This window comes from Puntigrus tetrazona, chromosome 7 (genome assembly GCF_018831695.1).
Source record: "Puntigrus tetrazona isolate hp1 chromosome 7, ASM1883169v1, whole genome shotgun sequence".
NCBI lineage: Eukaryota > Metazoa > Chordata > Actinopteri > Cypriniformes > Cyprinidae > Puntigrus > Puntigrus tetrazona.
In genome coordinates, this window is record NC_056705.1 from 16,607,906 (window position 1) to 16,634,332 (window position 26,427).

General features: G+C 40.5%; 7 protein-coding genes across 16 annotated transcripts in view; 5 read left to right on the forward strand and 2 right to left on the reverse strand.

The window, feature by feature from the left end:
* Nucleotides 1–510: 510 nt before the first annotated feature.
* Nucleotides 511–5,888, forward strand: gnao1b (guanine nucleotide binding protein (G protein), alpha activating activity polypeptide O, b). Of its 3 annotated transcripts, none has more exons than XM_043243474.1 (8): nucleotides 511–893; nucleotides 999–1,067; nucleotides 2,108–2,249; nucleotides 2,746–2,906; nucleotides 2,982–3,110; nucleotides 3,690–3,819; nucleotides 4,248–4,401; nucleotides 4,514–5,888. In XM_043243474.1, the coding sequence occupies exons 1-8, from the start codon at nucleotides 781–783 to the stop codon at nucleotides 4,699–4,701; spliced, it is 1,086 nt and encodes a 361-aa protein (XP_043099409.1). In that variant the 5' UTR covers nucleotides 511–780; the 3' UTR covers nucleotides 4,702–5,888. The 3 variants fall into 3 exon arrangements, with proteins under 3 accessions (XP_043099409.1, XP_043099411.1, XP_043099410.1); XM_043243475.1 differs by having other exon boundaries at nucleotides 522–893; nucleotides 1,025–1,067; XM_043243476.1 differs by lacking the exon at nucleotides 999–1,067 and having other exon boundaries at nucleotides 513–893.
* Nucleotides 5,889–6,021: 133 nt separating this feature from the next.
* Nucleotides 6,022–6,634, forward strand: mtbl (metallothionein-B-like). The gene is made up of 3 exons (XM_043243477.1): nucleotides 6,022–6,231; nucleotides 6,323–6,388; nucleotides 6,466–6,634. Exons 1-3 carry the CDS (start codon nucleotides 6,192–6,194, stop codon nucleotides 6,564–6,566), a joined length of 207 nt encoding a protein of 68 aa, XP_043099412.1. The 5' UTR covers nucleotides 6,022–6,191; the 3' UTR covers nucleotides 6,567–6,634.
* Nucleotides 6,635–7,740: 1,106 nt separating this feature from the next.
* tmppe (transmembrane protein with metallophosphoesterase domain) lies at nucleotides 7,741–11,169 on the forward strand. 2 transcript variants are annotated; one of them, XM_043243473.1, is made up of 6 exons: nucleotides 7,742–8,020; nucleotides 8,568–8,844; nucleotides 9,197–9,307; nucleotides 9,955–10,120; nucleotides 10,229–10,368; nucleotides 10,482–11,169. In XM_043243473.1, the coding sequence occupies exons 1-6, from the start codon at nucleotides 8,009–8,011 to the stop codon at nucleotides 10,670–10,672; spliced, it is 897 nt and encodes a 298-aa protein (XP_043099408.1). In that variant the 5' UTR covers nucleotides 7,742–8,008; the 3' UTR covers nucleotides 10,673–11,169. The 2 variants fall into 2 exon arrangements, with proteins under 2 accessions (XP_043099407.1, XP_043099408.1); XM_043243472.1 differs by having other exon boundaries at nucleotides 7,741–8,844.
* A 552-nt stretch (nucleotides 11,170–11,721) lies between these two features.
* On the reverse strand, nucleotides 11,722–12,773 carry exosc6 (exosome component 6). Its single transcript, XM_043243480.1, has one exon. The coding sequence runs from the start codon at nucleotides 12,643–12,645 to the stop codon at nucleotides 11,833–11,835; it is 813 nt and encodes a 270-aa protein (XP_043099415.1). The 5' UTR covers nucleotides 12,646–12,773; the 3' UTR covers nucleotides 11,722–11,832.
* Nucleotides 12,774–12,804: 31 nt separating this feature from the next.
* On the forward strand, nucleotides 12,805–17,577 carry slc38a8b (solute carrier family 38 member 8b). The gene is made up of 10 exons (XM_043243478.1): nucleotides 12,805–13,727; nucleotides 14,517–14,715; nucleotides 14,853–15,009; nucleotides 15,153–15,257; nucleotides 15,363–15,420; nucleotides 15,578–15,692; nucleotides 15,806–15,953; nucleotides 16,068–16,267; nucleotides 16,823–16,874; nucleotides 17,028–17,577. The coding sequence occupies exons 1-10, from the start codon at nucleotides 13,530–13,532 to the stop codon at nucleotides 17,128–17,130; spliced, it is 1,335 nt and encodes a 444-aa protein (XP_043099413.1). The 5' UTR covers nucleotides 12,805–13,529; the 3' UTR covers nucleotides 17,131–17,577.
* A 206-nt stretch (nucleotides 17,578–17,783) lies between these two features.
* Nucleotides 17,784–22,060, forward strand: aph1b (APH1B gamma secretase subunit). Its single transcript, XM_043243481.1, has 6 exons — nucleotides 17,784–18,145; nucleotides 18,881–19,051; nucleotides 19,876–19,949; nucleotides 20,026–20,148; nucleotides 20,231–20,358; nucleotides 21,078–22,060. Exons 1-6 carry the CDS (start codon nucleotides 18,033–18,035, stop codon nucleotides 21,243–21,245), a joined length of 777 nt encoding a protein of 258 aa, XP_043099416.1. The 5' UTR covers nucleotides 17,784–18,032; the 3' UTR covers nucleotides 21,246–22,060.
* Nucleotides 22,061–22,598: 538 nt separating this feature from the next.
* The window catches only part of herc1 (HECT and RLD domain containing E3 ubiquitin protein ligase family member 1), a 40,670-nt gene continuing 36,841 nt past the window's right edge, over nucleotides 22,599–26,427 (reverse strand). For all 7 annotated transcript variants that reach the window (XM_043244996.1, XM_043244995.1, XM_043244994.1 and 4 more), the window contains exons 71-78: nucleotides 25,950–26,119; nucleotides 25,702–25,871; nucleotides 25,431–25,596; nucleotides 25,278–25,354; nucleotides 24,940–25,192; nucleotides 23,804–23,956; nucleotides 23,361–23,666; nucleotides 22,599–23,277 (exon numbers count right to left, since the gene is read on the reverse strand). In XM_043244996.1, coding sequence (XP_043100931.1) covers nucleotides 23,092–23,277; nucleotides 23,361–23,666; nucleotides 23,804–23,956; nucleotides 24,940–25,192; nucleotides 25,278–25,354; nucleotides 25,431–25,596; nucleotides 25,702–25,871; nucleotides 25,950–26,119 — 1,481 coding nt within the window. In that variant the 3' untranslated portion in view covers nucleotides 22,599–23,091. The remainder of the gene's footprint in view (nucleotides 23,278–23,360; nucleotides 23,667–23,803; nucleotides 23,957–24,939; nucleotides 25,193–25,277; nucleotides 25,355–25,430; nucleotides 25,597–25,701; nucleotides 25,872–25,949; nucleotides 26,120–26,427) is intronic.

Consider the following 26,427-nt stretch of genomic DNA (forward strand, 5'->3'; position numbering starts at 1 on the left):
AACATACCTGATTTTGATACTAATGTATTGGTAATGAGCAGGACTTTCTTTGTGTATACACATATATAGCCTATTATGATCTATTGCTGGCAGATGATGGTTGTTAAATGACATTTTCTAAATATATATATATATATATATATATATATATATATATATATATATATATATATATATATATATATATATATATATATATATATATATAGTCTATTATGATTTAATTGTTTTTCTGAAATACAAAATATTAGAAATACCAAAAAAATGGCACCCATATTACGAAAGGCTACTGAAGCCATCCTGTGGAAGAATCCTCTTCTGTACATAACTAAAATAGGCCTGCAGTAACACATCCAAACATAACATGTATGATAATTAGCAGAACGTGGGACAAGTCCAGTACGTCAGCAAACACATCAAACAACCTCCGAGCTATAGCTATATTTCGTCTGCCAAAAAACAGATGTTCGCGAGCCCTGCTCCTCGTGTGACGTCAGCGCGATGAGAGGGGTTTGCCCCTCGCGCATTAGGAGGGAACTACAGGATGAGATGAGCTCGTGCCGCCGCCCAATAGACACCCGCGATCCGGAGCGCGAGCAGGAGCAGCGACCTCCTCCCAATCAAGAGGCCGAAGTGCGAGCCTGTACCTGACCTCAATTCGGCTTGGATGCTTTAGCAACGATCGGCAGACTGAGCAAGCGAGAAAGGAGAGAGTGTGGGACAGAGACGGATATTTGGGATACAGCTGTCGCGCGTCCCGACTCTCGGTCTTGCAATGGGATGCACGTTAAGTGCAGAGGAGCGCGCGGCTCTGGACCGGAGCAGAGCGATCGAGAAAAACCTGAAGGAAGACGGAATAAGCGCCGCCAAAGATGTCAAATTACTGCTGCTGGGTAAGTCGTGAGGTCTCTCTAGCCGCTTTGCAACGAGTGCATTGAATAAGGATGCTGCAGGTGTGTGTGTGTGTGTGTGTGTGTGTGTGTGTGTGTGTGTGACAGCACTGACACAGCCTGTGTCTCCGCAGGCGGAGGGGAGTCGGGCAAGAGCACCATCGTCAAACAGATGAAGTAAGTGCGGGGTTTTAACATACTCCGTGATTGCGTGCCTTTTCTTTTCGGCTCAGCCGTGTTTGTAAACGGTTCAAGGTTGGGAAGTGTTTGTGTCGCGCTGTTCGGTGTGTGATAGTGCTTGAAACACAAGCGCACCCCAAGAGACAGCGCTGAGTGTGTGTGTGTGTGTGTGTGTGTGTGTGTGTTAGTAGCATGTGTGCGGTGCACCTCGCCGCTGCCTCTGCTGGCTTGGGCTCCAGAGTTCCTCAATGTTTCACGTTTTTGTCATGTGCATTTAATCTCTGTCGGGCATTTGTGTGTTGTGCCATGTTGTGCATTAAGGCCCTGTGTTCATTTTGTCCTCTGACAGTGTGTGCTTGAGAGAGGGAGAGAGAGAGAGAGAGAGAGAGAGAGAGAGAGTGAGAGTGAGAGTGAGTGCGCGCGCTCGCGAGGCATTAGAATCTTTCTCTGTATTAATCTTAATGGGTGGCTTTTAGTGCCTGATCCCTGCAGTCTCGTTTAGCGTTATCCACCCATTAAACGGATTTACCGGGACTATGCCACCTAACCTTACATTTTCATAACTACGGATGCACATACAACTATTTTAAACTCTTATGTCAATTTTCACCAGCTGTGTTGTATTATTAAATATAATTTTGCAGATCAAACCCATTTTACTGCACCAGCATCACTGCAGTTTATGTAATTCAAAGCACCCACAGCTGTCTCAGCTAGACCTAGGATTTATTTTAAGGTTTTAAATAGGCTCTTACTAGTTATACTTTAACTTTTTTTTATTACTGTTATACAGTTACTGTATAGTTACAGTTTAACTTGAGGTTTAAAATATTAAGGTGACCAACAACTCGGGCTATGCAACCTGTAGAAGCACAAGACTGATTATTGCGTGATCTATAATCATACCACTTTTGCCACCGCATGTTCCAGCCATATGCATGTATGTACACAGATGTCAGCTCTGTTGTGTCTGAATGGTGTGTGTATGTATGTTTCTATAATGGCTATTCTCTGTTGTGTGTGTGTGTGCGCGTCAGGATTATCCATGAAGATGGGTTCTCTGGAGACGATGTAAAGCAGTTTAAACCTGTGGTCTATAGCAACACCATTCAGAGTCTTGCCACCATTTTGCGAGCAATGGAAACTCTTGGTATAGAGTACGCAGACAAGGACAGAACTGTATGTATATCACATGCACACGCTTTTGTGAACTGACTTTGAGATGATGAAGCGCAAGCGGCAGATGTGATTTTCTTAAATATTAAAATTAAGCAAATGTATTGTTTTTTCCTAAAGCATTTAGTCTTTGTGCATCATGTTTTGTGTATTATTATATGTATTACCTTTGTTCAAACATCTTAATACTTATAAATAATATAAATGGACTGATGCAACGATACAAGGAGGCGAAAAACAACAAGACAGTTTGCCTGCTGTTACCTGCATGCTTATTTTGATCTGCAGCCTTCTTTAATGTTTGCATTAGATTTTCCTGGTGATTGAACTCACCTTGCATTACCCACATCACGCTTCTCAGAGGATGCACTGAGCTACAGTGACACCTAGTGCATTAATTAGAGAATATCATTGTGGTTGCCAGTACGGCGCACATTAAAGTGGGTGGCATTCTGGACTTACAGGCATTTAACAGAATGTTTGTAACATTTGCTTATAGGCAGATGCTAAGATGGTATTTGATGTGGTCGGCCGTATGGAAGACACAGAGCCGTTTTCAACAGAACTGCTGGGTGCCATGATACGTCTGTGGGCTGATTCTGGAACTCAAGCCTGCTTTAACCGCTCACGAGAGTATCAGCTCAACGACTCTGCCCAATAGTGAGTCCCACTGTTATACACGCATGAGATGGTGCAACGAGCATTTCACTGTCACGCGTGCGTTCTGTGTTTCAGTTACCTAGACTGTTTGCAGCGCATTGGATCTCCGGATTACCTCCCTACCGAACAGGATATCCTTCGAACCCGAGTCAAAACCACTGGCATCGTTGAGACCCATTTTTCTTTCAAGAACCTTAACTTTAGGTATCTACCGAATAGTTATGTTTCGCTTATGTGAGTTAAATGCAAAGATTTGGATTTTTGCAGGCCTCCTAAAAGCACGTTATTATACCTTATAAAACTCATATCAAACTACTGTCTTCACATATAGAGAGTTAAATCTGGACTGGGTTCATCATTCAAACTAAAGTGTACATTTTAAGGTATATTAGTGTGACTATGTGTGAATAAAACTGCTATGACTCTGTGGTTTTTTTTTGTAAAATGTACACAAATACAAATCTGATATGGTTGAATTAGTTCTTAATGAATTTAGTTTAATTTAATATTTTGTTGAATTAAAAGGTACTCGGATGTTAAATAGCAGAAATAAAAAACACCTGCATAATCATACTTAAAGTCTGTTTATAAGTAATTCGCTTAAGGAAAATTTGAAAATCATTTCTGTTTATTCACATCATCTGTGTGTTAGACGGTGCAAATCTGATATCTTTGGTCGACCTGTTTTGTTTCTTAACATGCATTGTGTTTCTTGTGTTTGTGCACACATGCATGTACATGGCTTTGGATGCGTCCTGAAAGTGTGTGATGTTTCGTCCCCAGGCTGTTTGATGTGGGGGGACAGAGATCAGAGAGGAAAAAATGGATTCACTGCTTTGAGGATGTGACAGCCATTATCTTCTGTGTGGCAATGAGTGGATATGACCAAATGCTCCATGAAGACGAAACCACGGTGAACTACTACACCTTGACTTACACCAGATCATTTAGACAGCTTGCACACTAACATTACAATATTTAGTGAGAAACATGTTCAAAAAACGTTCTCATTTATTTCTATCTTTGCATTTGCTATTTGTTCCTGTGACTATCAACGTGAAGTTGATCTGAAACACAAAATATTATATATAAAAAAATTATATATAAAAAACTTTATGTGTGTGTATGTATATATATATGTATATATATAATGGTGTGTATGTGCGTGTATAAATTTGTGTAATTAAATTACAGACACACACTCTTATAAAAGAAATTGTGTATTGATATAATATCATAGAATATAATACAGATTTAACAAGATAGCACAGTTGAAATACTAGTGGTAATTATGCAGTTTTAATTATGCTTGATTCAATATTTCTTCTCTCTTCTCTGCAGAACCGTATGCATGAGTCTCTGATGCTCTTTGACTCTATATGTAACAATAAGTTCTTTGTTGACACGTCCATCATCCTTTTCCTTAACAAGAAAGACCTTTTTGGAGAAAAGATTGTGAAATCTCCACTGACTATCTGCTTCCCAGAATACACAGGTACAAGAGCTGTACCCACAAACACACACACACACATACAAATACATATAAGAAATTTACAAATATAGATAAGGCTAAAAAAACTCATTCAACCTCTTCATCTTTCCTGTAGGCCCAAATACATTCGAAGCGGCAGCTGCGTATATACAGGGTCAGTTTGAAAGTAAGAATCGCTCCCCTAACAAAGAGATCTACTGTCATCTAACCTGCGCTACAGACACAGGAAACATCCAAGTGGTCTTTGATGCTGTCACTGACATCATCATCGCCAATAACCTGCGTGGCTGTGGCCTCTACTGAGCTCCGCCTCCGCTCGTTGTCCTTCCAAACGGTCAACACGGGACTGAACTGACACCCCTGTGACTTTGGCCAAGGCACTCCCTCATTTCATTTCACTCTGTCAGTTTTTTGTCTTTTGTTCAGAATATTTATCCCTTATTTTCCTTTGTAGTTTGTCAGTACATTTTGCTGGAGTAAATAATGTATGGGTGCGCATGTATAGTGTAAAGACGAGCGTTTGGCCGGGCATAGATGCTTTAAGCACGAGTGCATGTGTACGAGTGTAAGTCACAACGAGTGAGAGTGTTTGTCAGGTGATAACACACAAAAGGTTCTCTGCTGTGTAAGAGACTTCCAAGTGCTGGCATGATCCTAAACTAAAATGATCTCAAAAAACCGAAAGGATCACCGACTCCTGCAGGCTTAAAATCTAAAAAATATCGAGTGACTGTGAGCAAGATATATGGTGAATCATTTAGAAGAGCTGAATGTCATTTCAGGAAGCCGAATGTTGTCCAGGGGCAGCTCTTTAAGCCAAAGTTGTTGAAGACCTGGCATCCGCCCCTCTTTGGGACTCACTGGCTTCAGGCTGTGTCATAAAATGCCTTTCAGCGAATGAAGCCTCTTACAAAGTGTGATGTTGACAACATTCTCACTCAACATGAGCACAAATAGTTCCAGATCTTTTCAGTCGTTTATTTCTGTATAAATTATTCTGTAGGTTATTTATTTATATAACTATAAGCGCATGTATTTACATATTTTGTATCGCCCCACACTTTTGTGCACCCTATAAGTGTCGGGCTATGAATACAAACGAACTAGCTTACAGACTTTAGATGGAAAACAGCGTAAATATTAAGACGGTCATTCAGATTCATATATAACTGAATTACTGAACGAATGAGCTATTGCTTCTTTTTAACTCACTCTCTTCAACTGATGACCTAATGACGTGTGAGAGTGTGTACAGATGCGTGTGTGTGCGTGTGTGATGCATGCACACTCTTTATTCAACCATGACCTGTTACTTAACCCAGATTTCTTTTCCTCTTTCTCTGCTGTGGATGGATTTTTTTTTTTGTTTGGTGCACTGAATGTCCTCTTTCCTCCCTTGGGGTAATACTGCACTGTAACTGCTGGGTTTAGTCTTCTGACCGACCAATGAAATGTTTACATTAAAAAAGAAAACACTTTAGCACCAACTACCGGCTGCGTACTGATTTGTCCCTCTTTTCGCACGGTCACTCTAGTTTAACCTGCTGCGGTTGTCGAGAACCGGGCTCGCGTATACGATTTCAGCAAACACATAAAATAAGATCGGTGTTAAAGATAAGAATAATGTCAGGATTTCCTGTTATATGACGCCCGCATCATACTGACCGCGATCATAAGCTCATCCATCACGCGTAAGACGTTCTCACGTGATTGTGACGCACGAACAAACGATTCCATTTATTTGTACCAGACATTTTTTTTTCCACGAAAGCATCACACGGTCGTTGGAATTAATGGAAGGTGGCAAAATGGACCAGTGTGACTGTTCTAAATGTAAGTATGGAAGCCAAATGCATGAGAAAATACGGTGCCCCGCGCGCGCATCTGAGGGAGATGTTAAGACCGTGTGTGTGTTGTGTTGTAGCTGGATCTTGTAACTGCGGGGAAAACTGCAAATGCGCCAACTGCAAGTGCGCGCACAGCAAGAAAAGTAAGTCGAACGACGAACTGCGTTTTAACCTGACCCCCTAGCAGGATGAAATAATTTCCCTCTTTTCGACCCGGCAGGTTGCGGCGGTTGTCCGTCCGAATGCAGTAAGGACAAGAAGGGCTGCGAGAGCGCGTGCAAGGACAAGGAGAAGTCGTGCGACACTCACTGCTGCAAATGAACGTCTGTGATGCGGGCTGCTGTGACACTGTGTTCCTTTAATAATAAAACATACAGCAATGTCGTGTACGACCGCATTTGTTGTGGTTATTGATGAAATGACGACGATGGTGTGAAGTCTGAGTTCTTAATTTTTTTTATCCATACAGGTTCCAGTTACTATGAAAATATGATAGAGTGCCTAAACTGTCTGAAAGGAGCAGCTTGTTTGATTGCCAAAGCACATATTTGTAGAATTCTGTAACAGAACCGGAAGTTTCCTGCACACAGGGTGTTATGCTTGTGAATTTAAAATGTAGGTGTGAGTTTTCCGCTTTAAGTTAGGGGTGTCCAGCTTATTGATGCCAAGAGCGTTTAGATGTCCTGTGTGCTTCAGTGACCCTGGATCACAAAGCCAGTCACAAGTAACACTGGTATATTTGTAGCAATAGCCAGCGTTTGTAACAATAACCTTAGGTACGGATCAAAATGAATGATTTTTCTTTTATGCCAAAAATCATTAGAATATTAGTTAAAAATCATTGTACTATAATTGTCCTACCATATATATATATATATTTGATTAGTAGTATGCATCGCTAAGAACTTTATTTGGACAACCTCAATGTGATTTTCTCAATATTTAGATTTTTTTTTGCACATTCAGATTCCAGATTTTCAGATAGTTGTATCTCAGCCACATATTGTCTCTAACAAACCATACATGGATAAATAGAATAATATATTCAGCTTTCAGATCTCAATTTCAAAAAAAATATTCTTATGACTGGTTTTGTGAGGGTCAGGGTCATTTCTTAAAATTCCTAAAATATAAATGCTGTTGGGCATGTATACACATAACATTTTTAATTTCTACATTAAGTTATTGTCACTCATTATTATTATTATTATATTAAAATATTTTTTGTCATATCACATTATCAAACCGAAGTTATCTGACCTAAATAAAATGTCAAAAAAGGAAACATTTAGTAAAAAACAAATTGAGTGTTATTTGGTTACATAAATGTAGCAAATATTGGCTATAAATGTAGCGAACAGCTAATTATTTTATAACGTTTTAAGTAACAAAGATTACAAAAAACATTTGTGTTAATAATATCCAGACCCTTTCCTATTAGAATTAAAAGCGTCACATAAGCCACGCCTCTGTAATGCGACGAGCCAATGATATTAGCGCACACACTTGTCACGCAGAAAGAGACGCTGTCAAATGATCGACGTGTTTATATTCAATTTGTTTACGCGTTCGCGAATTGCGTAGTGGACGTTTATCAAGCTCGGGTGTGTAGTAACGTCTATATGCCCTTTCTAGTAGGCTAGTAGACCGCGAGCAGCAACAGTATTCTTACTGCTGTTATCACAGCAGCCATCACACGTCTTTGTCTGCGGAAGTAGTTTTGTGTCGTTGTCTCCCATGTCCCAGTTAAGAGAACGAATCAAATGAACCGACAGGTATGAGGAGCTCTTTTATCCTTCTTGTAAGTTACACCGCGCTGTCAAAAGAATGAACGCAGTATAGTGGCGACAGCAGCCCGTGCCGGGGTCAGTGACCGAGCACATGACGGTCAGTATGTTTGGATTCGGGCGCCTCTCCGCCGAGGGGAAAGTAGGAATCGCGTCGGGAGTTGTTTTTTTCTCTATGCTCATATCCAGAACGCTACTCTCCGAGCGCGTGAACAAAAACACTCGCGCTTCGTTGTTTCGCGTCCAGTTTCTGCTCTTCATCAACTCCCTGCTGCTCCTCGGCTCTCTCTACCTATGGAAGCGCGTGGTGCGGCGGCTGTGCGGAGCTAGAGGGGCGCCTTCTGTCCCGCAGAGATGTTGGCGTCTTCTTGTCTTGCTGTTTCTGACTCTGGTGCACGGGAGCTACCTATGCATGTTTTTCCTCGTCGACACTGAGCCGCACTGGTTGTCGTTGCTGAGTTTCTCCTGTTTGGGCGTTTATGTCATCCTGCTGTTTTTCCTGTTTGTTTTTGGCTGCCTGACCCGCCTTCGCAAGCTTCTCTCCCGCAGCCGAGGAGGAGAGGATGCGGTCGCCAGCGGATCAGTCGGTCATATAGTGGTGGCAATGATATTAACAGCAATACTGGCAGTGTATGGGTTGGTAAATGCAGCTCAGCCCCCTCGAGTAATTGAGGTGGAGATCCCAGTGGAGAAGCTCCCCGAGTCTTTGAACGGGCTCAGGTTGGTGCTTCTTTCCGACATCCATCTGGGACCTACAGTAGGCCGCACCAAACTGCAGCGTATTGTGACTATGGTGAATGAGCTGAACCCAGGTAATTACACTTATTCAAGTCTATGCTATGAGTGTGATCTTTAAAGTGTTAAACGGATAGCACACCCAAAAATTTAATTCTGTCATTTCTTACTCTCCTTCATGTGTCATTATAAAACCTGAATGACTGCCTTTATAAAGATATTTTTGGTTGGTAACCATGCTGTATTCATTCATACTTACTTCCATTGTATTAAAAAAACCTAAATATCTTTTATCACTTACAACAGAACAAAGCGAGTGTTACAGGTTTTTAACTACATGCAAATGATGCCAGAATTGTTATTTGCTGGGTAAAATTATAATTTTTTTTTACGTGTACTGAATTTTACTTCTTGTGTTTATTGCTGTAGATGTGGTGGTGATTGTCGGTGATCTGACTGACTCTCAGGTGGCTCGACTGAGGAGCGCTGCAGAACCACTGGGACAGATGAAGGCTCAACTGGGCTCCTATTTTGCTACAGGTCTGTCTTAAGAGCTGTCTGATACATTGTCATCAGATGCCTATTTTTCACAAGTGGATAAGATTCTTTAGCGTCTTACTGAAAAGTCTATAAAATAATTTCTCAATGGTAGTAAAAAAAAACCATGCCCTTTTTACCCTGTCAAAAACGAGCTGTTTTGTTGCATGTCTCTTTAAATGCTAATGAGCCCTGCCCACACGCCCCTCTCTTTCTTTGGGTGGCCTGCAGTTATCTGAGAGACTTTAGCCACATTTATCATGAAACTAGTAAAATTAAGGAACGGTGACTGACAAAGATTCATTTAAAAAAAATAATACAACCTTATACTCACTTCTTCTGAGTATAACACATTTAGGTGTCCCTTTAATAAAGTTCTGGAGGAGCAGGTTCAGATAATTACCTAATTTATACGAAAGGAGCACAATCAGTAATAAAACCAGTTAACAAGACGAGGGGTGTATATATACACAGTAGACTTCCTTAACAGTTTTCCAGCATCCCTCCATCACCCCATATCTGCACTGTCCTTAGACAGCATGTCAGACGCACATAACCTTTACTCTGTTCATTATATGTAAGTTTAAACTTGTGAAAAGGATGTAAATGAACACTGTGCAGAATTTCATTCATTTTAGTGTGACTTTCAGGCAATCACGATTACTACACTGCCGATGTTGAAGGCTGGTTTGAGCTCTTGGGCTCAATGGGGATTCAAGCTCTTCATAACAGCCATGCAAAAGTATTTCGTGCTGAACAACCGCAAGACTGGATTTGCCTTGCTGGCATTGATGACCTTGAGGCCCGCATGCTTCGGTCAGTTCACACAGATGCCATCGTTAGGCTCATTTGAGTACATACAAATCTGATGCATATTCTGTACCTTGTACTGGGCTCATGTTTATGGTGTTGCTATGGTTAAAGATACCCAGGACATGGCATGGATGTTGAGAAAGCTCTCAGTGGCTGCAGTGCAGAGAGCCCTATTATTCTTCTTGCACATCAGCCTCATGCTGCCAAACAGGCCATCCAGCAACGGCCAGACATCAGTCTGGTACTCTCAGGTATGTAAATGTCAATTAAATATTAATTGTAAGTTGAAAATGCAGGAGTATGCTGCTAAAGCTAAAATTCCGTCCTCTCCTGGACTCAAAAATGCAATTTTGCATTTGTGTAGGTCACACGCACGCCGGTCAGCTGTTCCCCCTCACCATCCTGGCATTCCTGATGAATCCATTTTTCTGTGGACTCTACCGTGTCTCTGAACACACTATGGTCTACGTGACCCCTGGAACCGGTCATTATGGCATTCCGATGAGAATCGCAAGCCATTCAGAAATTACAAACATTATATTGAAACGTGCTTGAAAGCCTCACACACCGTGCAGTGCAGAGATCAAACACACAATCTCGTCCATTCATATTCATTACCTCATTTCACTGCATGCTGTCACAGTTATTACATAGCAATGTATGCATAATTATGCGCTAAATCTGTCAAATCTACTACAGTTTGCAATACAATTTGCTTGCGCAGTCTTACAACAGGTCTGTTATTACAGAGAACGAGACACATTTTAGTTGCCATCTATTTTCTTAATGAGGTATTGTAATTTGTTTGCCAAAACATGCTAAAATCCAAGCACTTTAATATTTGAATATTCACATTCCAAAAGTGCCAGTTTTTTTATTACTATATGTATTTTTACTGTTTTAACTCAGGCCCCTTTCATGAGTTTTAATGGCAGTTCATTACAATCAAAATTCTGTGCACTGTTTCGACTGTCACATTTGTGCAAGTCAATCAGGGACCTCCTTAATTATCTGTTGTGACAAAAGTTTTGATTAAAGGTTGCTATACTAAATCAGCAGTTTCAAAATGCATCCTTTCTAAAAATGCCATATGAGCTGCATGTAGTTGTACATGTGACCCCTGGAACACAAAACTAGTCGCGAGTAGCCAGCAATAGAATACAAGGGTCAAAATTATCGTTTTTTCTTTTATGCCAAAAATCATTATGATATTAAGTAAAGGTCATGGTCCAGTAAGTTATTTTCTACCATAAATGTATCAAAACATACTTTTTGATTAGTAATATTCATTGCTAAGAGCATAATTTATCAATTTCTCAATTTTTTTGGACCCTCAGATTCTCAAATAATTGTATCAGCAAAATATTGTCCAATACTAATAAATCATCTATCAATGGTTTATTGCACGTTTCAAACAATTAATCCCTATGTCTGGTTTTGTAGTCCTGGGTCACATGTTTGCAACCATACCCACAGCATATATATATATATATATATATATATATATATATATATATATATATATATATATATATATATATATATATATATATATATATAAAGAGTAACACTTGTGGAATGAAGAAATAAAATATATTTGCAACTTCAGATACGTTTACTTTATTAGTTCTACGCTGGTGCAATAATAAGTGTAGAAGGTATCATAAGCAATGCATTCAAACAATATATTCACTTTTATATCACGGCAACTAAGTCTATTTTTCGGGTGGAGGAGCTTTCTTCTTCACAGCCCGCGTCAGAGCTTGCTGTAGCACCGGATAGAGTTTGTGACAGCCGTCCATGCAGGTTCTCACCGCATCGGCCAGTATGTCCTCCCGCAGCTCTCCGTCCGCGTTCAGACCGGACACTTGATTCAGATTGGGAAGCAGAGCCACGGTGACACACCCCTGGTTCTCCCCGTAACCCTCCTGCCAGCTCCCACACTCTTCCGAGTATGATGGGTCAACGAGACACGCGTTTCCGTTCTGCCGCAGCGCACAACCCAACACCACATCGTACATTTCAATGCCGCCGTCCGCCAGGGCCATAGAGGCGCATGTCACCGCGTGTGCAAGGATCGAGCCGTCGTTCTCCAGAACCGTGACATTCACCTCAATCTGAGAGCGCGGGTACCTGTGTAGGCAAACCCCGGGCTGCAAGCTCTCCAGCAGAGTCTGAGACAGATCTCTTTCCTCGCTGCCTTGGATCCAGGCGCCCCGTTTCAGACATGAAAACGGCGCGAGCCTAAAGTCGCAAACCAGGCGGCCGGTTTTCATGTCCGTTTCGTCCTTGCGTTCGGTTTCCCTCGGTCCGTACACAGAACATATAATCTTGGTGTTTCCAGCTTCGAGGTACGCGGAGCCCTTAGCCTGGCTGATCAGCCCGCAGCGCGCAAACACCGGCCGCACCTCTCCATTTCCCCTGACGCCTTGCCTGCCGCCAGCCTTGGGAGCTTTGTCCGGAGAAAGAAAGAGCAGCGGGGACTGCGACTCCTCCGGTCCACGGATACGTTTTGTATCGATAGGCATCTTGGATAAACCCACGTGTTTACGGGAGCATTACTTCTCAGGAGCGAAACTGTTGAACTCTTGCTCGAGGAATCAAATGCCACAGGAGACCGCTAGCCGGGCTCTACCGCCATCTGTCGGACAGGCGTGACACGACGGAGCGCGGTATGGCAGCTTGGGATCTTTCTTTTTTAAAGTTAGATTTAATTTTGCTATCAATTATTCGAATTTTTATAAACCACACAAGATAATGTGCGTTATACATACATATATATGTACATAGCCTACATACATACATATACAAACAAACTGTATAGACGTAACAAATTCTGGTTATTTTACAAACACCTCCTCATCATTAATACCCCAAATTAAATTAATTTGCGTTACAAATCTGAATATTACGTAGTTGGGGGGGGATAACTGAAGTTCACAGACAAGTTCTAAATTAGTTTTAGGCCCTTTAAGAGGCACGTGTCTTAAGTAATAGCGCTTCAAATGAATGTTTGTTCAAAGGGTTCGAACAGAGTCGCAAGACGCGCACTAATGAGTTCGCCACGGCGCCGCACTTTACTAAATAACGCCGAATTCCTCCTGTTGTAGACCAAACGAGAGTCTCGTTTTGATAAAGAGGCAGGAGCGGTCGCCCCTGTGTGAAATCGTCTTCAAATTCTTCCTTTTAGAAAAACAATCATTTAGACTCGGAACCCACCGTTACAAACGCTAGCAAGCCTATACAATATTTCTCACCTTGGGATGACATTTTTAAGGGGTCTTACTTGAGACGGCCTCACTCACTGTACTAAACCGAGCGCGCTTCGGACGCTTAACGCTCCAGAGGGAGGCTTCAAAAAGCGTTTGAGCATCAGAACACAACAGAGCTAGAGAAGCGTTTCGCACCGAGCATGGAGGAACTGGCCCGGGAGAGTATACGCAGCATCAGTCTGCTGTCCAGACCTGCGCCGGGTTCGGACGTCCCGAGACTCGGGTCCTTGGGGGCCATTTTCATCATGCTTAAATCAGCCCTCGGCGCCGGGCTCCTTAACTTTCCGTGGGCTTTTGAGAAGGCTGGCGGCGTGAACACAGCCATCACTGTGGAGATGGTGCGTTGTTATTCTCATAGACGTTAAGTCATTGTGCACTAGGCAAACCACAGGTAAAAATGAATCCTGCTTCAACGAAAATAACTGGATAAAGGCTGGAACACCAGTCAAACTTTTCTTTTCCAAATTATTTTAAGTATTTGTTTTTTTATTGCAGTTTTGTAAAGATTAAGCCTATGTTAAACCACTGAAAATGTGCATCTGATCTTGCACTGCGAGCATTTGTGTGTTATTTTAATAGTCCTTTGAGATTTTAATGTTACATTCAGTAGTCTACATGTCAAAAGTTTTTAATTGTTTTGAAGAGAAATCTGGTGTATTTGCCAAGGCTACATTTCTAATCAAAACAGTAATACTGCAAAATATTATTACAGTTTTTTAAATAAAATATAATTAGTTTAAAAGAACTGTTTCCTGTTTTAATATGTTTTCAAATGCAATTTATTCCTGTGACGGCAAAGCTGAGTTTTCAGCAGGCATTACTGTGTCACAGGATCCTTCAGAAATAATTCTAATACTGATTTGGTTTAATGAACAGCATTTATTTGAAATGGAAAACATAACATTATAAATGGCTTTATTGTCACCGATTAATTTAGTTGGACCTTGCTGAATGAAAGTATTTATTTGTTTCAACCCAAACTTTTTAATGGTAGTGTATCACAATTTCTATACAGTGCAAGGCATGTTTAGTGAAAAGCAGCCCATATAAAGCCTTATACAACAGCGCTCGCTTATGAGGACACAGCTGAACAAGAATTTTTTTGAGCGCGTTTTGCTCTTTCTCAGGTGTCTCTGGTATTTCTCATAAGTGGGCTGGTCATTCTCGGCTACGCCTCATCCATCAGCCGGCAGAAGACGTATCACGATGTGGTCCGAGAGGTGTGTGGACAGAAGATCGGCCATCTGTGCGAGATCTGCTTCGTTTTCAACCTCTTCATGATCTCCGTGGCCTTTCTGGTGGTTGTGCAGGATCAGCTGGATAAGCGTGAGTTGTCTGTGCTCTGTGTTGCTCCATATGAGTCATTATGTTTCGGTGTGAGTAACTGTAACAGTCGAACGTGTGTGTATATACACGCGAAAGCATCTTTCAGCCTTTTGAACGTAAGTGTCTGTGTGTTTCAGTGTGTCTGTCTATGTATGAGACAGTGACAGGAAATACAGAAGGAAACATGCCATATCACTGGTACACAGACCACCGTTTCGCGCTCTTTGTCATGTGCCTCATTATCATCCTTCCGCTCTCTATACCCAAAGAGATCGGCATCCAAAAATACACCAGGTGTGTTAAAAGCTGATAAATATCTGCTACTCCCTAAATATTTTTAATACCACCTGTGAAAAACACTACATATTTCCCACCTCTGTCTCACCCATCCACCAATAGCTCTTAATGTTTCTTTGTGTTTAATGCGTTGTGTCCAGTGTATTGGGAACTCTGGCCGCTACGTACCTGAGCGTAGCTGTAATCGCTAAATATTACCTAAAAGACGAGCACACAGCAGACCTCACACCAGAGCACAGTCAAGGGTGAGTTCTTTGTTAACGACACGCTTTTCTATAAAGCTGAATTCATGTGTGAGTCGTTCATATTAGGGTGTAATAGCAGTGCTTTGTTTGGGTTATTTCAAACAGATTGGACTCGTGGGCCTCCATGTTCAGTGTGGTCCCCACTATCTGTTTTGGTTTCCAGGTCAGATTCTCTACAAAAAAAAATTACTTATTTCTGTGCAGAGATAAATCGATAATACTTTAAATCAACGGTGCACTATTTGCTCAACGCTGTGCTGTGCTTTTGACCGTTGTGACTGCTGAAAGCTCATAAACTGTCATCTTTGTTTCCGTTACAGTGTCATGAAGCTAGTATTGCTATCTACAGCAGCATGGAAAACAAAAAGATTACAAACTGGGTTTTCATCTCGGTCACCTCTATGATCTTCTGCTTGCTTATTTATACTCTCACAGGTGAGTCGTGTTCGTAGCGCTTCTTTGTTACCTTTAGTGTTGTCATTACAAATATTTCCCAGGAAGGTTTTGACTTTTAAACGAGAGACTGACGCTTTGTTGCGATATGGCAGGTGTGTTTGGTTTTCTTACTTTTGGACGGGAAGTAGCCTCAGATATCCTGATGTCATATCCTGGAAATGATGTAGTGATGATTATTGCCAGGCTGCTGTTTGGGGTTTCGATCATCACCATCTATCCTATAATACTGCTGCTGGGAAGGTAGCGTGAACCTCGAATAAATGTGCATGTGGCTCACTGCGCACACACACACACACACACACACGCTGTATACACACACACACTCATGCGTCAATGACTGCGTCTTGTTCACAGGTCAGTGATTCTAACTCAGATATTGCGCTTTCGGGAACGACGGGCCATGATCACATCCGTGTTTGAGAGTCGGTGCCGTCTGATTCTTACAATTCTCTGGATCACTGTGACTCTCTTCCTCGCCATCTACATCCCAGACATGAGTGAGGTCATCAGCGTAATCGGCGGTATCAGCGCTTTCTTTATTTTTATTTTTCCTGGTGAGACACTCAACTGCACAAGCACACATACGCATACTCTACCATTTCAAAAGTTTGGGGTCGTTTGGATTTATTAATATTTTTGCTCAGCAAGGCTTTGTTGTTTAAAAATACAGTAAAAACTGTAAAAATAAGGAATATTGATGCAATTAAACTCATTCGCGTGATGGCAACGCCTTCGTTGCTCTAGTCTTTAGTGTCATCCATCATCTTATATGAAATCATTATACATGCTGATTTGGTGCTCAAGAAACATTAAGTATTAATATTATTATTATTATTACAGCTGAAACAGATGTACTGCCTAATAATAATAATTTTGTGAAATTTATGATTTTGTCAGACTTCCCGTATAATATAAATATAAATATAAAATTTAAAGCATTTATTTGAAATACACATATTTTTTAACAATGTAAAAGTATTTAATTTTAATTAATTGAAAGCACCCTTGCTAAATAAATATATTGTTTGCTTTGGGGAAAAATATGCTTTTAAAATATAGTGTACATATACATTCAAACTGATGATATTTTTTTTTCTTTTGTTTTGTAGGGTTGTGTCTCATTTTTGCAATGCAGACAGAGCCTATAAATCACAGGATAAGGTGTGTATTTTTTTTTTTTTAAAGAGAGTCATGTCAGGTCATTTTAATTTCCTTGCTGTTTCCTCTAGTCTCTTATTAACTTCTAGTGTGTCTAAAAATCTATTTTTAATTACTTTCACACTTTCTTGAATTAATTTAGGTTGTTCTTTCCAGGGCTCTCTTGACAGGGTGGGGTGTGGTGACTGTCGTTACCGGAGCTTTTATCTTTGGCCAGAGCACTACTATAGCTGTAATGGAGCTGACACACAAATTTTAATCTTTGTCATGGTCTTCATCACTTGGAATATCATTGTCTTTATATATTTGAATGATGTATGATATATAGTATAATTCTTATACTTGTAATGCTGTTACTGCTCAGTTTTATATGTTGTGTGTGTTATTTGTACGTGTGTGACTCAGAAAATGTCTTGGATTTTGTTTATATATTTATTATATTGTGTAGGTTTAGACAAGAAGAGTAGTTGTTTTTAAATGTGTCATGTGGAGTGAATATTAAAGAATATGAATGTAAATATAAAGAATGACTTTAAAACATAACATATTAAAATGAATTAACATGTGCCTTAATGTGAGTGTGAAAGTGCAAAACTTCTATGAAACACTATTCATGATTTGGCCAAACAGACATTTTGTACGCTAACTTGGTAATATTCAGCTTTTCGGAATATCATTTGCTACAACGATACGGTTATCATGAGATTAAAAACACATTTTGTGTGTCTTAACGTGGGTGTTTAGATCTGTTGTACTGCAAACAAGAATTGAATGGGTTTAAACGCGGGTCGAGTTCGTACGACAATAGCAGGGCTAGATAACGATGGTAAGAAAAGCAATTCAGTGGCTGAGGTAAGAAAACTGATAGGCTATGAAAATATGATTCCGAAACAAAAAAATCGGGTCACATGACAAGGAACCGGAAGTAACCTTAGACGTTGTGCTGGACTGTTTGGAGCGCGGCGCTGAACCCAGTCAACCTCTTTCAAAGAAAACTGGCACGATAAACGCATCGTTAACTCTGGGTACATTGTGCTTATGCTAAGCGATTAAAAGCCGTAGACTCGCTCATGGACGAAGTGTGTTGATAGCCTCTGAGGGCACTTATCCGCGTGAAGTGGCAGTCATTTATGTGAATTAGCAGGTTAGCCGAGCTCCATCATGACAGTGGCGGTGTTTTTCGGCTGTACGTTCATCGCTTTCGGGCCAGCAGTCGCTTTGTTCCTGTTTACCATCGCCAGGGACCCGCTTCGTGTGATCTTCCTCATAGCAGGGTAAGTATCGGGGCAGAGGGACTGTCCTCATCCTCGGCGAGAGTGCGCTTCAGTGAGACAGCACTTCGCCTGCCCTTCAAAGCTACTGCTTCTTTACACAAATCACTGCGATCCGAGGCTCAGAAGTGTTAGTTCAGCGAAACTTACGACTTTAAACTCTAACAACTTTGCGCAGAAAGAGAAGTCTGGAATCCGAAAGAGATTTAAACGAATAGTTTGAGGTCAGTAAGATTTTTTTTTCTAGCAAGGCGTTTAGCAAGAATGCGCTAAACCGCTTAAAAGTGAGAGTGAGACTTTCGCGCGAGTTTACATTCGTAAAAATATTTTAAACAAAAATGACAATTGATTTGCACAAGGAAGAGCGATTTCTGATCACATGACGCTAAAAAGTAGTTATAATGGCTGCTGAAAAATCAGCGTGCCGTCGTAAAATGTATTTGGATACATTATTTGTTTCAAATTGTTATAGTATTTGTTGATGTATTTTTTTGATCACGTCAATGCAGCCTTTATGAGACTTGTTTAAAAAGCATAAACACAAATCGACCTCAGATCGTAGATTTTCAAGATTTCCTTTTTCTGGAAGATTGTTGTTTTTGTTTTTTTGAGTGAGCTGCTCCTTTTAAGAGCACCAGCGAGCTGCGGAATGAGGAAGCACGTTTTGGTGACATAATTCTGAGCAGAGTGTTTTTTTATGAATTTTTCTCATATATGTTACACGGTTGTTTGTTTCAGGGCTTTCTTCTGGCTGGTGTCTTTGCTGCTGTCCTCTCTTGTGTGGTTCATCACGGTCCAGATCAGCAACAAGAACAGTGCTTCTCAGCAGAGAGGGCTGCTCATCTTCGGGGTTGTGCTCTCGGTGCTGCTTCAGGAGGCTTTCAGATATGGTTACTACAGATTGCTGAAGTAAGAATTAACTGTTCGGTTTCTGTGTTTGAAAGGAGCCACATAATCAATAAACCTAAATATAGTGCCGTATCGTGTGATGAGAGTGAATATAACACTTTTTTTGGCAGGGCTGTTTTGTGTGTTAACTTTGAGATCATGTGTATGTTAGTTTACATTTGAACCTACACTTCTCTTTTAGACTCACTTTTTATACTTCTGTGAAAATGGAAGTTTTTTTTTTTTTGTCCAATCAGATGCTCTCTAGAAGTTTTCCAATTGTGTCTCATTGGCTGTAACTAAAACATGTTTTCTATTAAAAACAAAGCATACATTACTGTTAAAAGGTTTAGGGTCATGTAAGATTTCTTCATGAAGCCCTTTCTACCTTCCATCAAAATACAGTAATACCGTAAAATATTTTTACAATGTTTTCTATTAGAATTTATTTTAAAACGCAAAACTATATCAGATCAAATACTGATTTGGTGCTCAAGAAACATCAGTAAAAAAAAAATTAGTGGAAACCACAATGTTGTTGTTTCAGGATTCTTGGATCAGAAATCTCAAAAGAACTGAATTTATTTGAAATAATAAAGACATGTGCAATGTTTCAAAGTATTTCTGTTAGTCAAAAGTTTTAATTTCTGTAAAAAACAAAACACAAACTCTTTCAGTAGGAAATACTCAACACGAGACGGAAAACGTTATTAAACACAGTCCCTCTTCAGATTCCACGGGGTCTTTGAATAACTAAAATATCGTAGCAGTGATTCACTCGGTGGCGTTCGGTGTTGGTGTTGTGTAGGAGGGTTGTTGTTCACGTCTGTAATTGTATCTCACAGGAAAGCAAATGAAGGCCTGTTGGCTCTCAGTCAGGAGGACACCATGCCCATCTCCATGCGGCAGCTAGCTTACGGTAAACATCATCTCATGCTTCTTCTGCTAGTTCAATAAACAGCCAGAGTTTAAGCGTGCGTGTCCCTGCTTTGCAGTGTCAGGTCTGGGCTTTGGCTTCATGAGCGGAGCGTTCTCCGTGGTCAACATACTCTCAGATTCCTTGGGTCCGGGAACCGTCGGTATCCATGGCGACTCTCAACATTACTTCATATCCTCAGGTAATGAGGGGCCAGTTAGCGTTAAATCCAAGGGATTCGCATTGAGTGACTCGAGCATTCAGCGTACGCTTTCTCTCCACAGCTTTTATGACGCTGGCTATTATCTTGCTGCATATGTTCTGGGGGGTTGTTTTCTTCGAGTCGTGTGAGCGGCAGAGGTGGTGGGCTCTTGGAGCGGTGGTCATCAGTCATCTAGTAGTATCATGTGTGGTAGGTATACGCAATATGGAGTAATAATAATATATACAAAATACACATTTATTTGTCAAGCGATTCAAAACAAAAGTAGTTGTATGAATATATTTAAGAAAAGTATGTAATGTTTCTATATTAAATTAGTGCTGTCAAACAATTAATCTTGAAAATTTTTCTATTTGCATAATGAGTATGTGCTGTGTATATTAATGTAAAAATAACATGTCCACGTGTATATATTTTAGAAAAAAATGTTTTTACATTTTTATAACACACACACACACACACACACACACACACACACACACACACACACACACACACACACACACATATATATATATATATATATATATATATATATATATATATATATATATATATATATATATATATATATATTAGTAAACTTTTACACACAAATGTTAGGAACATCATATGCTAAAATTCATAATAAACTTACTGCACATACAGAGATGGATTTCTTAAGCTGCATTTACTGTGCAAGGCTGTATTGTGATGATTATGATGATTGTGGCTCATTTATTTAATTTTGCATTCAAATATAATGATCTTTTCATCAACTCACAAACGCCTGCAGTTTCCCTCACGAGCAGAGATCATTACTCAGAGAAGAGCAGTAGACACAGCAGCTGACTCACTCTGATCACATGTGCGTCATGTGAGACACAGTACTTACATCTTTCTATTGGTACTTTCCCTCCCCCACACAGACATTCGTGAATCCTCACTACCAAGGCAGTCTGATCCCGACCTACATCATACTGTCCGTCATGGCGGCATGGGCGTACTTGTGTGCCGGAGGATCTTTGAGGAACCTCAAACTCTGCCTCACCTGTAAAGACAAAGACTTCTTGCTGGCCAATCACAGGCCGAGATAACCCATCAGCTCCAAACAGGACTTTCTCCAAAGACCGGCTCATTGAGCCAGTAGGCTGGCGACGCGTGGCCAGCAGCCCTGGACTCTGGGAGGCCTATGGTCTGGGTAGTCTGCGTTTAAAAAAAAAAAAAAAAAAAAAAAAAAAAAAGGATGGCGAGTAACAGGAATTTTATGTCTGCAGATCTTGCACTTTCTGTAATTACCTCCTCTTCCGTTTTCTGTTCTGTACCTCATGTTCTGTGCGAAAGAGACACTGAAACCATGTCGAAGAGAGTGCGTGTGTTTTATACTAAACGATCGTCTAGAGCTGCTTTCATATGTGATTTTTCTCCTTTGTAGCAGGTTTTAAAAGAGGTCTTGTATAGGTTTGGCCTTAAATTGTTTACTCTCTCCCTCCTGTATTTTGTTTAGCTGGCCGGTTAGGCTCAAATGATCCACCACTTTTCTGCCATCAGTTTTAGAACGGATCTTAAATTCTCTGGCAATCAAACCCTGGAGAGTAATGTTGTTTTTGTTTTTAATTCATACGTCTGTAAGCTTGTCTTTTTAAAAGATCCTCCTCGACTCTCACTAGGGTAACGGTTTAATTTTCCCCCTGCTTGAGCTTGATTGATGAATGCAGTGGCCACTCTTCAATAAAACCACTACTTTATGATTCTGTGCTACAGGAAGCTCTGGATGATCTAAAACACATGGGAGACCACTGACCCCAGTGGTATCCGTCTTAGATGTCACTTTTATTGGACTATGCTTTTAGTTTCTTTGACTGTAAGGTGTATGGAATTTTCATTCACAATAAAGTAGCTGGAGCTCAAATGTATTGTAATTGCCTTTCTTTTCTACATAAAAAAAAAGGTTGTTTTTGGGAGTTTTTACCTTTTATGCTAGAGCAGACAGGAAGTGAAGCAGGGGAGAGGTTGTGAAAGGTCCTTGAGCTGGGATTTGAACTCGCAATAGCATTACATATCGATGCACTGCCCACAATTTTCCATTTTTGTAAATATTAGCAATAAGCAAATGGAGGGTAAAAGATAAAGAGGGTAAAATCTATGTGTGTATATATAGAGAGAGTATATATAGATCAAGAGAGAATAAAAGCAGCAATAAGACATTTTACCATCTTAATTGTTTTAATATTTTAAAACCAGTTCCTGTGACACCTGTATTTTCAGCAGTAAGTTTCGCAAGATCCTTTAGAAAGACTGGAGCATGAAATATGTCTTACACTTTTTCATGCCCTTATAAAGTTTAAAGTGTGTGTGGAGTAAAAATTACATCTTAAACTAAACTTTCATTTATTTCCAGGTTATTTTGTGCTTTTGAATTTGTGACCAATAACGTGTCGGAAACGCCGTTTCAGATTCAAACATTTATTGCATCTGACATAAGAAACCTGGTGTAGGCGGTTCAAAAAATCCAAATAAATACAGATACTCATGTAAAACAATTTCCTAATGAAGCATTATACACAATGTACAATTTTTTTCTTTTTTTTTTGTCATTCTATACATTTTTTTTTTTTTTTTAAATAAAACACTTTCATGCGGAGTATCCTGAAAAAAAAGGCAGAGCCAAAAGAAGAATGAATAGTGAAGAAAGACGCTTCAAAGTAAAGAGAGGGAATATACATCAACACATGTGCGAGTGTGTACATGTGTGTAAACATTGTGCGGCCCACCCAAGTTCAGCTTAATTGCCAAGAAACCAAAAGTGAAATAAAAACACGATTATGTGTTTAAGACGTATATGTGAAAACATCGGTAATCATAAAAATCATAAAAGCCTGCACCGAATACTAAACCGAGTCCTACACAGCATACGCTGTGTTTACGTGTGCATGCAGGGGGTCAGTAATCTGTGTCCGACCCCTCTGCGTTGTCCACATTGCGGGAGAGCATGTAGTTGTCCATGTCGATAGAGCGGCAGTTATTAATAGCGTAACGCAGCCGCTCCGCCATGACCGATTGGCTAGAGTAAGGTGGGAGGCGGAGCTGGAAGAAGCACGTCTGAGAGGTGGGAAGACTATCGTAGGGCTGAAAAATAGAGTAGAAAACACATTAGCTGCTTTCCTACCGGCTAGAAATGTCCATCCATAAAAACACAGACAGATTCTTACCCGGTCCACCTTCATGATCTGGAACCTTTGCGATATGTCAGCAGTGTTAGCTGGCAGACGGGAACGTCCCGAGACGAAGCGCATGAAGAGGACCCTCTCCTCATTGGAGAACTCCTCCAGCGTCTGCCAGAACCACTGGACCAGCTGCTGCTGCTCGTCCACCTCCCTGTAGCGGACCACCTTCTTCAGAACGTCCACGCTGATCTCCGGCAGCCCGCACACCATCTGCTCCAGCTGCCGCGCCGTGAGTAAGGAGAGCAAGGGGACGGGCACGATCCAGGACATGCCCTCGCGCACAGCCGCCACCTGGTGAACGTTCAGAGGCGAACGCAGCAGAACAACAGGATCAGATGACAAGTCATTGTCTAGGTGTGGATACACTCCCGCATATCAAAGAAAGGATACGGTGGTTTAGACACAATTGAGAGTTGAGCTGAACACACCTGACGATCCATTTCATGCAGGCGGTACTCAATGGCACGCTCTACATACTCCTTCCTGTTGGAAAAGGTCAGCGGTATGCTGTTTCCTCCGGGGATGATGGGAACCATTTTCCCATCAGCACTTTGGCCAACAAATGAGTCCAGTGGAATCATCTACATATAAAAAGTTATATATATATATAGACACACACACACACACACATGTATCTACACCAAGTAATAAAGTCAAATAATTAAAACAATTGAAAACAACTCCATATATGCTTTACGTTTTAAGTAGACATTTTACTTCTTTAAGTAGACCAAATTACTTCTGGTTTCATGGCAATGGTGCTCATTTTCAACTTAAAAAAAAAAATAAAAACTAGGTAATTAATTAATTAGTTATAGATAATATGTATAATAATAGTAAAAATAATAACAATATTTATTTAAATTAATAATAATTATTAAACTAAATGATAATAAATACAATTCAAGTCTAATTTCGGAGGTTTTAATAACTATGTTCTTCATATTTAGTTTAAATTTAGTTTAAACCACTCATAAGGGTCAATTGTATACATCATCTGAAAGCTGTCCATTGATGTATGGTTTTTCATAATAAAGACACTATTTTGCTGAGATACAATTATTTGAAAATCTGAAATCTGAGAGCGCAAAAGAAATTAAACTTGTCGAAAGAAAATACATTTTGATATATTTACGACAAAAAATGCAAGAAAATATCTTCATGAAGCATGATCTATTGCTAATAATATACTCATGTAGCATAAGGTTTTGCAGTCCAGGGTCACAAATAATTTTCTTAGCCATTTATGGTTAAAGGGTTTTAAATGTTTTTGCTCAAAATTGGTATTTTAGACTTTTTTGTAACTAGAAAAATAGTTATATAATTTTTATTACATTACTTTTTTAAATGTATTAATATTCAGGACTAAAGATCAAATTTGTTTTGGAATGTGGTAGCGGGATTTCAATAAATCATGTTTTTTTTTCTTTTGCTTTATGTTATTTCAAAGCATATTGTATGTCATTCATTCTTGCGGCCCATTGGAACTATGGTGAAGATCCAATTCCTTCCATTAAACAGAAACAGAGTATTTTAATAAGTATTTTATGGGCGTCCACTCCACCTCATGGAAGTTCTGCTCTGTGATGCCACTGTCTTCCAGGTGTAAGATGCTGTTGAGTGTCTGTACATAGAGCAGGTCCACCTCCTCCAGATCTTCAAGTGTGAGAGGAATACAGCACAGCTGCTTCCACACCATTGGAGCAAGATGCAGGTCTAGAGGCTTCTTAGTGCGAATGGCCACTCCCATCAGAATACCCAAGAACTTGAACTGGAGCAGGTGCTCTTCCAGACAGGCTGAGGGGTTCAGCAAGAACCTGAAAACACAAAGATCAAGAAAACCTGATCAGTTTAGTAGTTTAGTGCAATACAATGCTCAGACAATTGTCTGTCGGTGCTCACCTGTCTCGGTTGTAGCCCACCTCTGCTGCGGCGTTGGGAGAAGGGATGAGAAGATCCACCACTCCTGTCTCCAGCTCCTACACAGAGCCACATGCACCACTTTAACACTCTTGTCATGGGATTATACACATATCTCCATCAGGATCGCCCTACCTGGCACATCTCTGTGATTGTGTCATCAAACACCCCTCCGGCATCATCTGCACCCTCTCCCACCAGTTTGACTTTCCAGGCTCGTGACGGTAGTCTCAGATCGGATGCGTTAAGCTTCACAACCTGCCTGGCGATCTGCACAAATATGGGCTTACACTTCCTTCCTCTGAGAAAACAGGACAAAGAAAATTATTTGAGAAGTTCTTTTGTTCCAACTTGAATGAAAAATAGGCGTAGAACATCCCCATGTTTAACTCTAAACATGACTGACCGTGTAGAGATTCTTTTGACTGTGATCTGTGGACCATAGTTCTTCCCCTGCACCATGGTTTTCCCGATAGAGCGCACCATGGGCAGCGTGTAAACTCTAGGGGCCAGCAGGGGCCTCAGCTGACCTTGGACTATACCCCATGTACCTGCATTGTAGCGTGACGTGCAGCTCTGAAACACAAATGCTTCATGATTGAATCAGTGTTTTCTTCAGAATAGAGAGACAAAATGATGCAAACATTTGTATACCTGGTTGTTGGGGCTGAGGTTGAGCAGTCTCCACGAGGAGTACATGAGGTCAGAGAAGTGGTAGAGTAGGCGCAGTCGGGCTCTCAGAGCCTCCATACTGACCTCTCTTAGGGCACTGTACTGAGGAGGCACACACACGGGCAAGCCCAGCTGCAGAGGCACTGATGAACCTGAACACACAAACGACTCATCAAAGCTACACGCTTTTCATAATCGCTGGATTGACATCAAGTCTAATTATAATTTTCAGGAAAATTTTGAAAAAAAAATGTAAAAATCACTTTAAAATCCCTCAGTGAAGGGCACACCAGCGCTGACCCAGATCCGGAGAGATGACGCTGAACAAATGCCTTGTGTTCAGTATCATGCCTGATCTGGGTCTATGTGCAAACAAGTATTCTTGTGTCTTCATAAAACTACAGTTTGCAGACTGATGTGTCTCATCTATCATCATATAAGACCTCTTAAAGTCATAATT

What these genes read in the sequence shown, in the direction of transcription:
- exosc6 (XM_043243480.1), bottom strand. Translation starts at nt 12,645, where the DNA reads ATGCCTATCGATACAAAACGTATCCGTGGACCGGAGGAGTCGCAGTCC.
- tmppe (XM_043243472.1), top strand. Translation starts at nt 8,127, where the DNA reads ATGACGGTCAGTATGTTTGGATTCGGGCGCCTCTCCGCCGAGGGGAAA. An exon ending in GGTGAATGAGCTGAACCCAG is followed by an intron (nt 8,845 to 9,196) that starts GTAATTACACTT and finishes TTATTGCTGTAG; the next exon opens with ATGTGGTGGTGATTGTCGGT. An exon ending in GGGCTCCTATTTTGCTACAG is followed by an intron (nt 9,308 to 9,954) that starts GTCTGTCTTAAG and finishes TGTGACTTTCAG; the next exon opens with GCAATCACGATTACTACACT.
- slc38a8b (XM_043243478.1), top strand. Translation starts at nt 13,530, where the DNA reads ATGGAGGAACTGGCCCGGGAGAGTATACGCAGCATCAGTCTGCTGTCC. An exon ending in ACACCAGAGCACAGTCAAGG is followed by an intron (nt 15,258 to 15,362) that starts GTGAGTTCTTTG and finishes TATTTCAAACAG; the next exon opens with ATTGGACTCGTGGGCCTCCA. An exon ending in ATAATACTGCTGCTGGGAAG is followed by an intron (nt 15,954 to 16,067) that starts GTAGCGTGAACC and finishes TCTTGTTCACAG; the next exon opens with GTCAGTGATTCTAACTCAGA.
- mtbl (XM_043243477.1), top strand. Translation starts at nt 6,192, where the DNA reads ATGGAAGGTGGCAAAATGGACCAGTGTGACTGTTCTAAAT. An exon ending in CCAGTGTGACTGTTCTAAAT is followed by an intron (nt 6,232 to 6,322) that starts GTAAGTATGGAA and finishes GTTGTGTTGTAG; the next exon opens with CTGGATCTTGTAACTGCGGG. An exon ending in GTGCGCGCACAGCAAGAAAA is followed by an intron (nt 6,389 to 6,465) that starts GTAAGTCGAACG and finishes TCGACCCGGCAG; the next exon opens with GTTGCGGCGGTTGTCCGTCC.
- gnao1b (XM_043243474.1), top strand. Translation starts at nt 781, where the DNA reads ATGCACGTTAAGTGCAGAGGAGCGCGCGGCTCTGGACCGGAGCAGAGC. An exon ending in TGTCAAATTACTGCTGCTGG is followed by an intron (nt 894 to 998) that starts GTAAGTCGTGAG and finishes TGTGTGTGACAG; the next exon opens with CACTGACACAGCCTGTGTCT. An exon ending in TTCAAGAACCTTAACTTTAG is followed by an intron (nt 3,111 to 3,689) that starts GTATCTACCGAA and finishes TTTCGTCCCCAG; the next exon opens with GCTGTTTGATGTGGGGGGAC.
- aph1b (XM_043243481.1), top strand. Translation starts at nt 18,033, where the DNA reads ATGACAGTGGCGGTGTTTTTCGGCTGTACGTTCATCGCTTTCGGGCCA. An exon ending in CATGCGGCAGCTAGCTTACG is followed by an intron (nt 19,950 to 20,025) that starts GTAAACATCATC and finishes CCTGCTTTGCAG; the next exon opens with TGTCAGGTCTGGGCTTTGGC. An exon ending in ACATTACTTCATATCCTCAG is followed by an intron (nt 20,149 to 20,230) that starts GTAATGAGGGGC and finishes TTCTCTCCACAG; the next exon opens with CTTTTATGACGCTGGCTATT.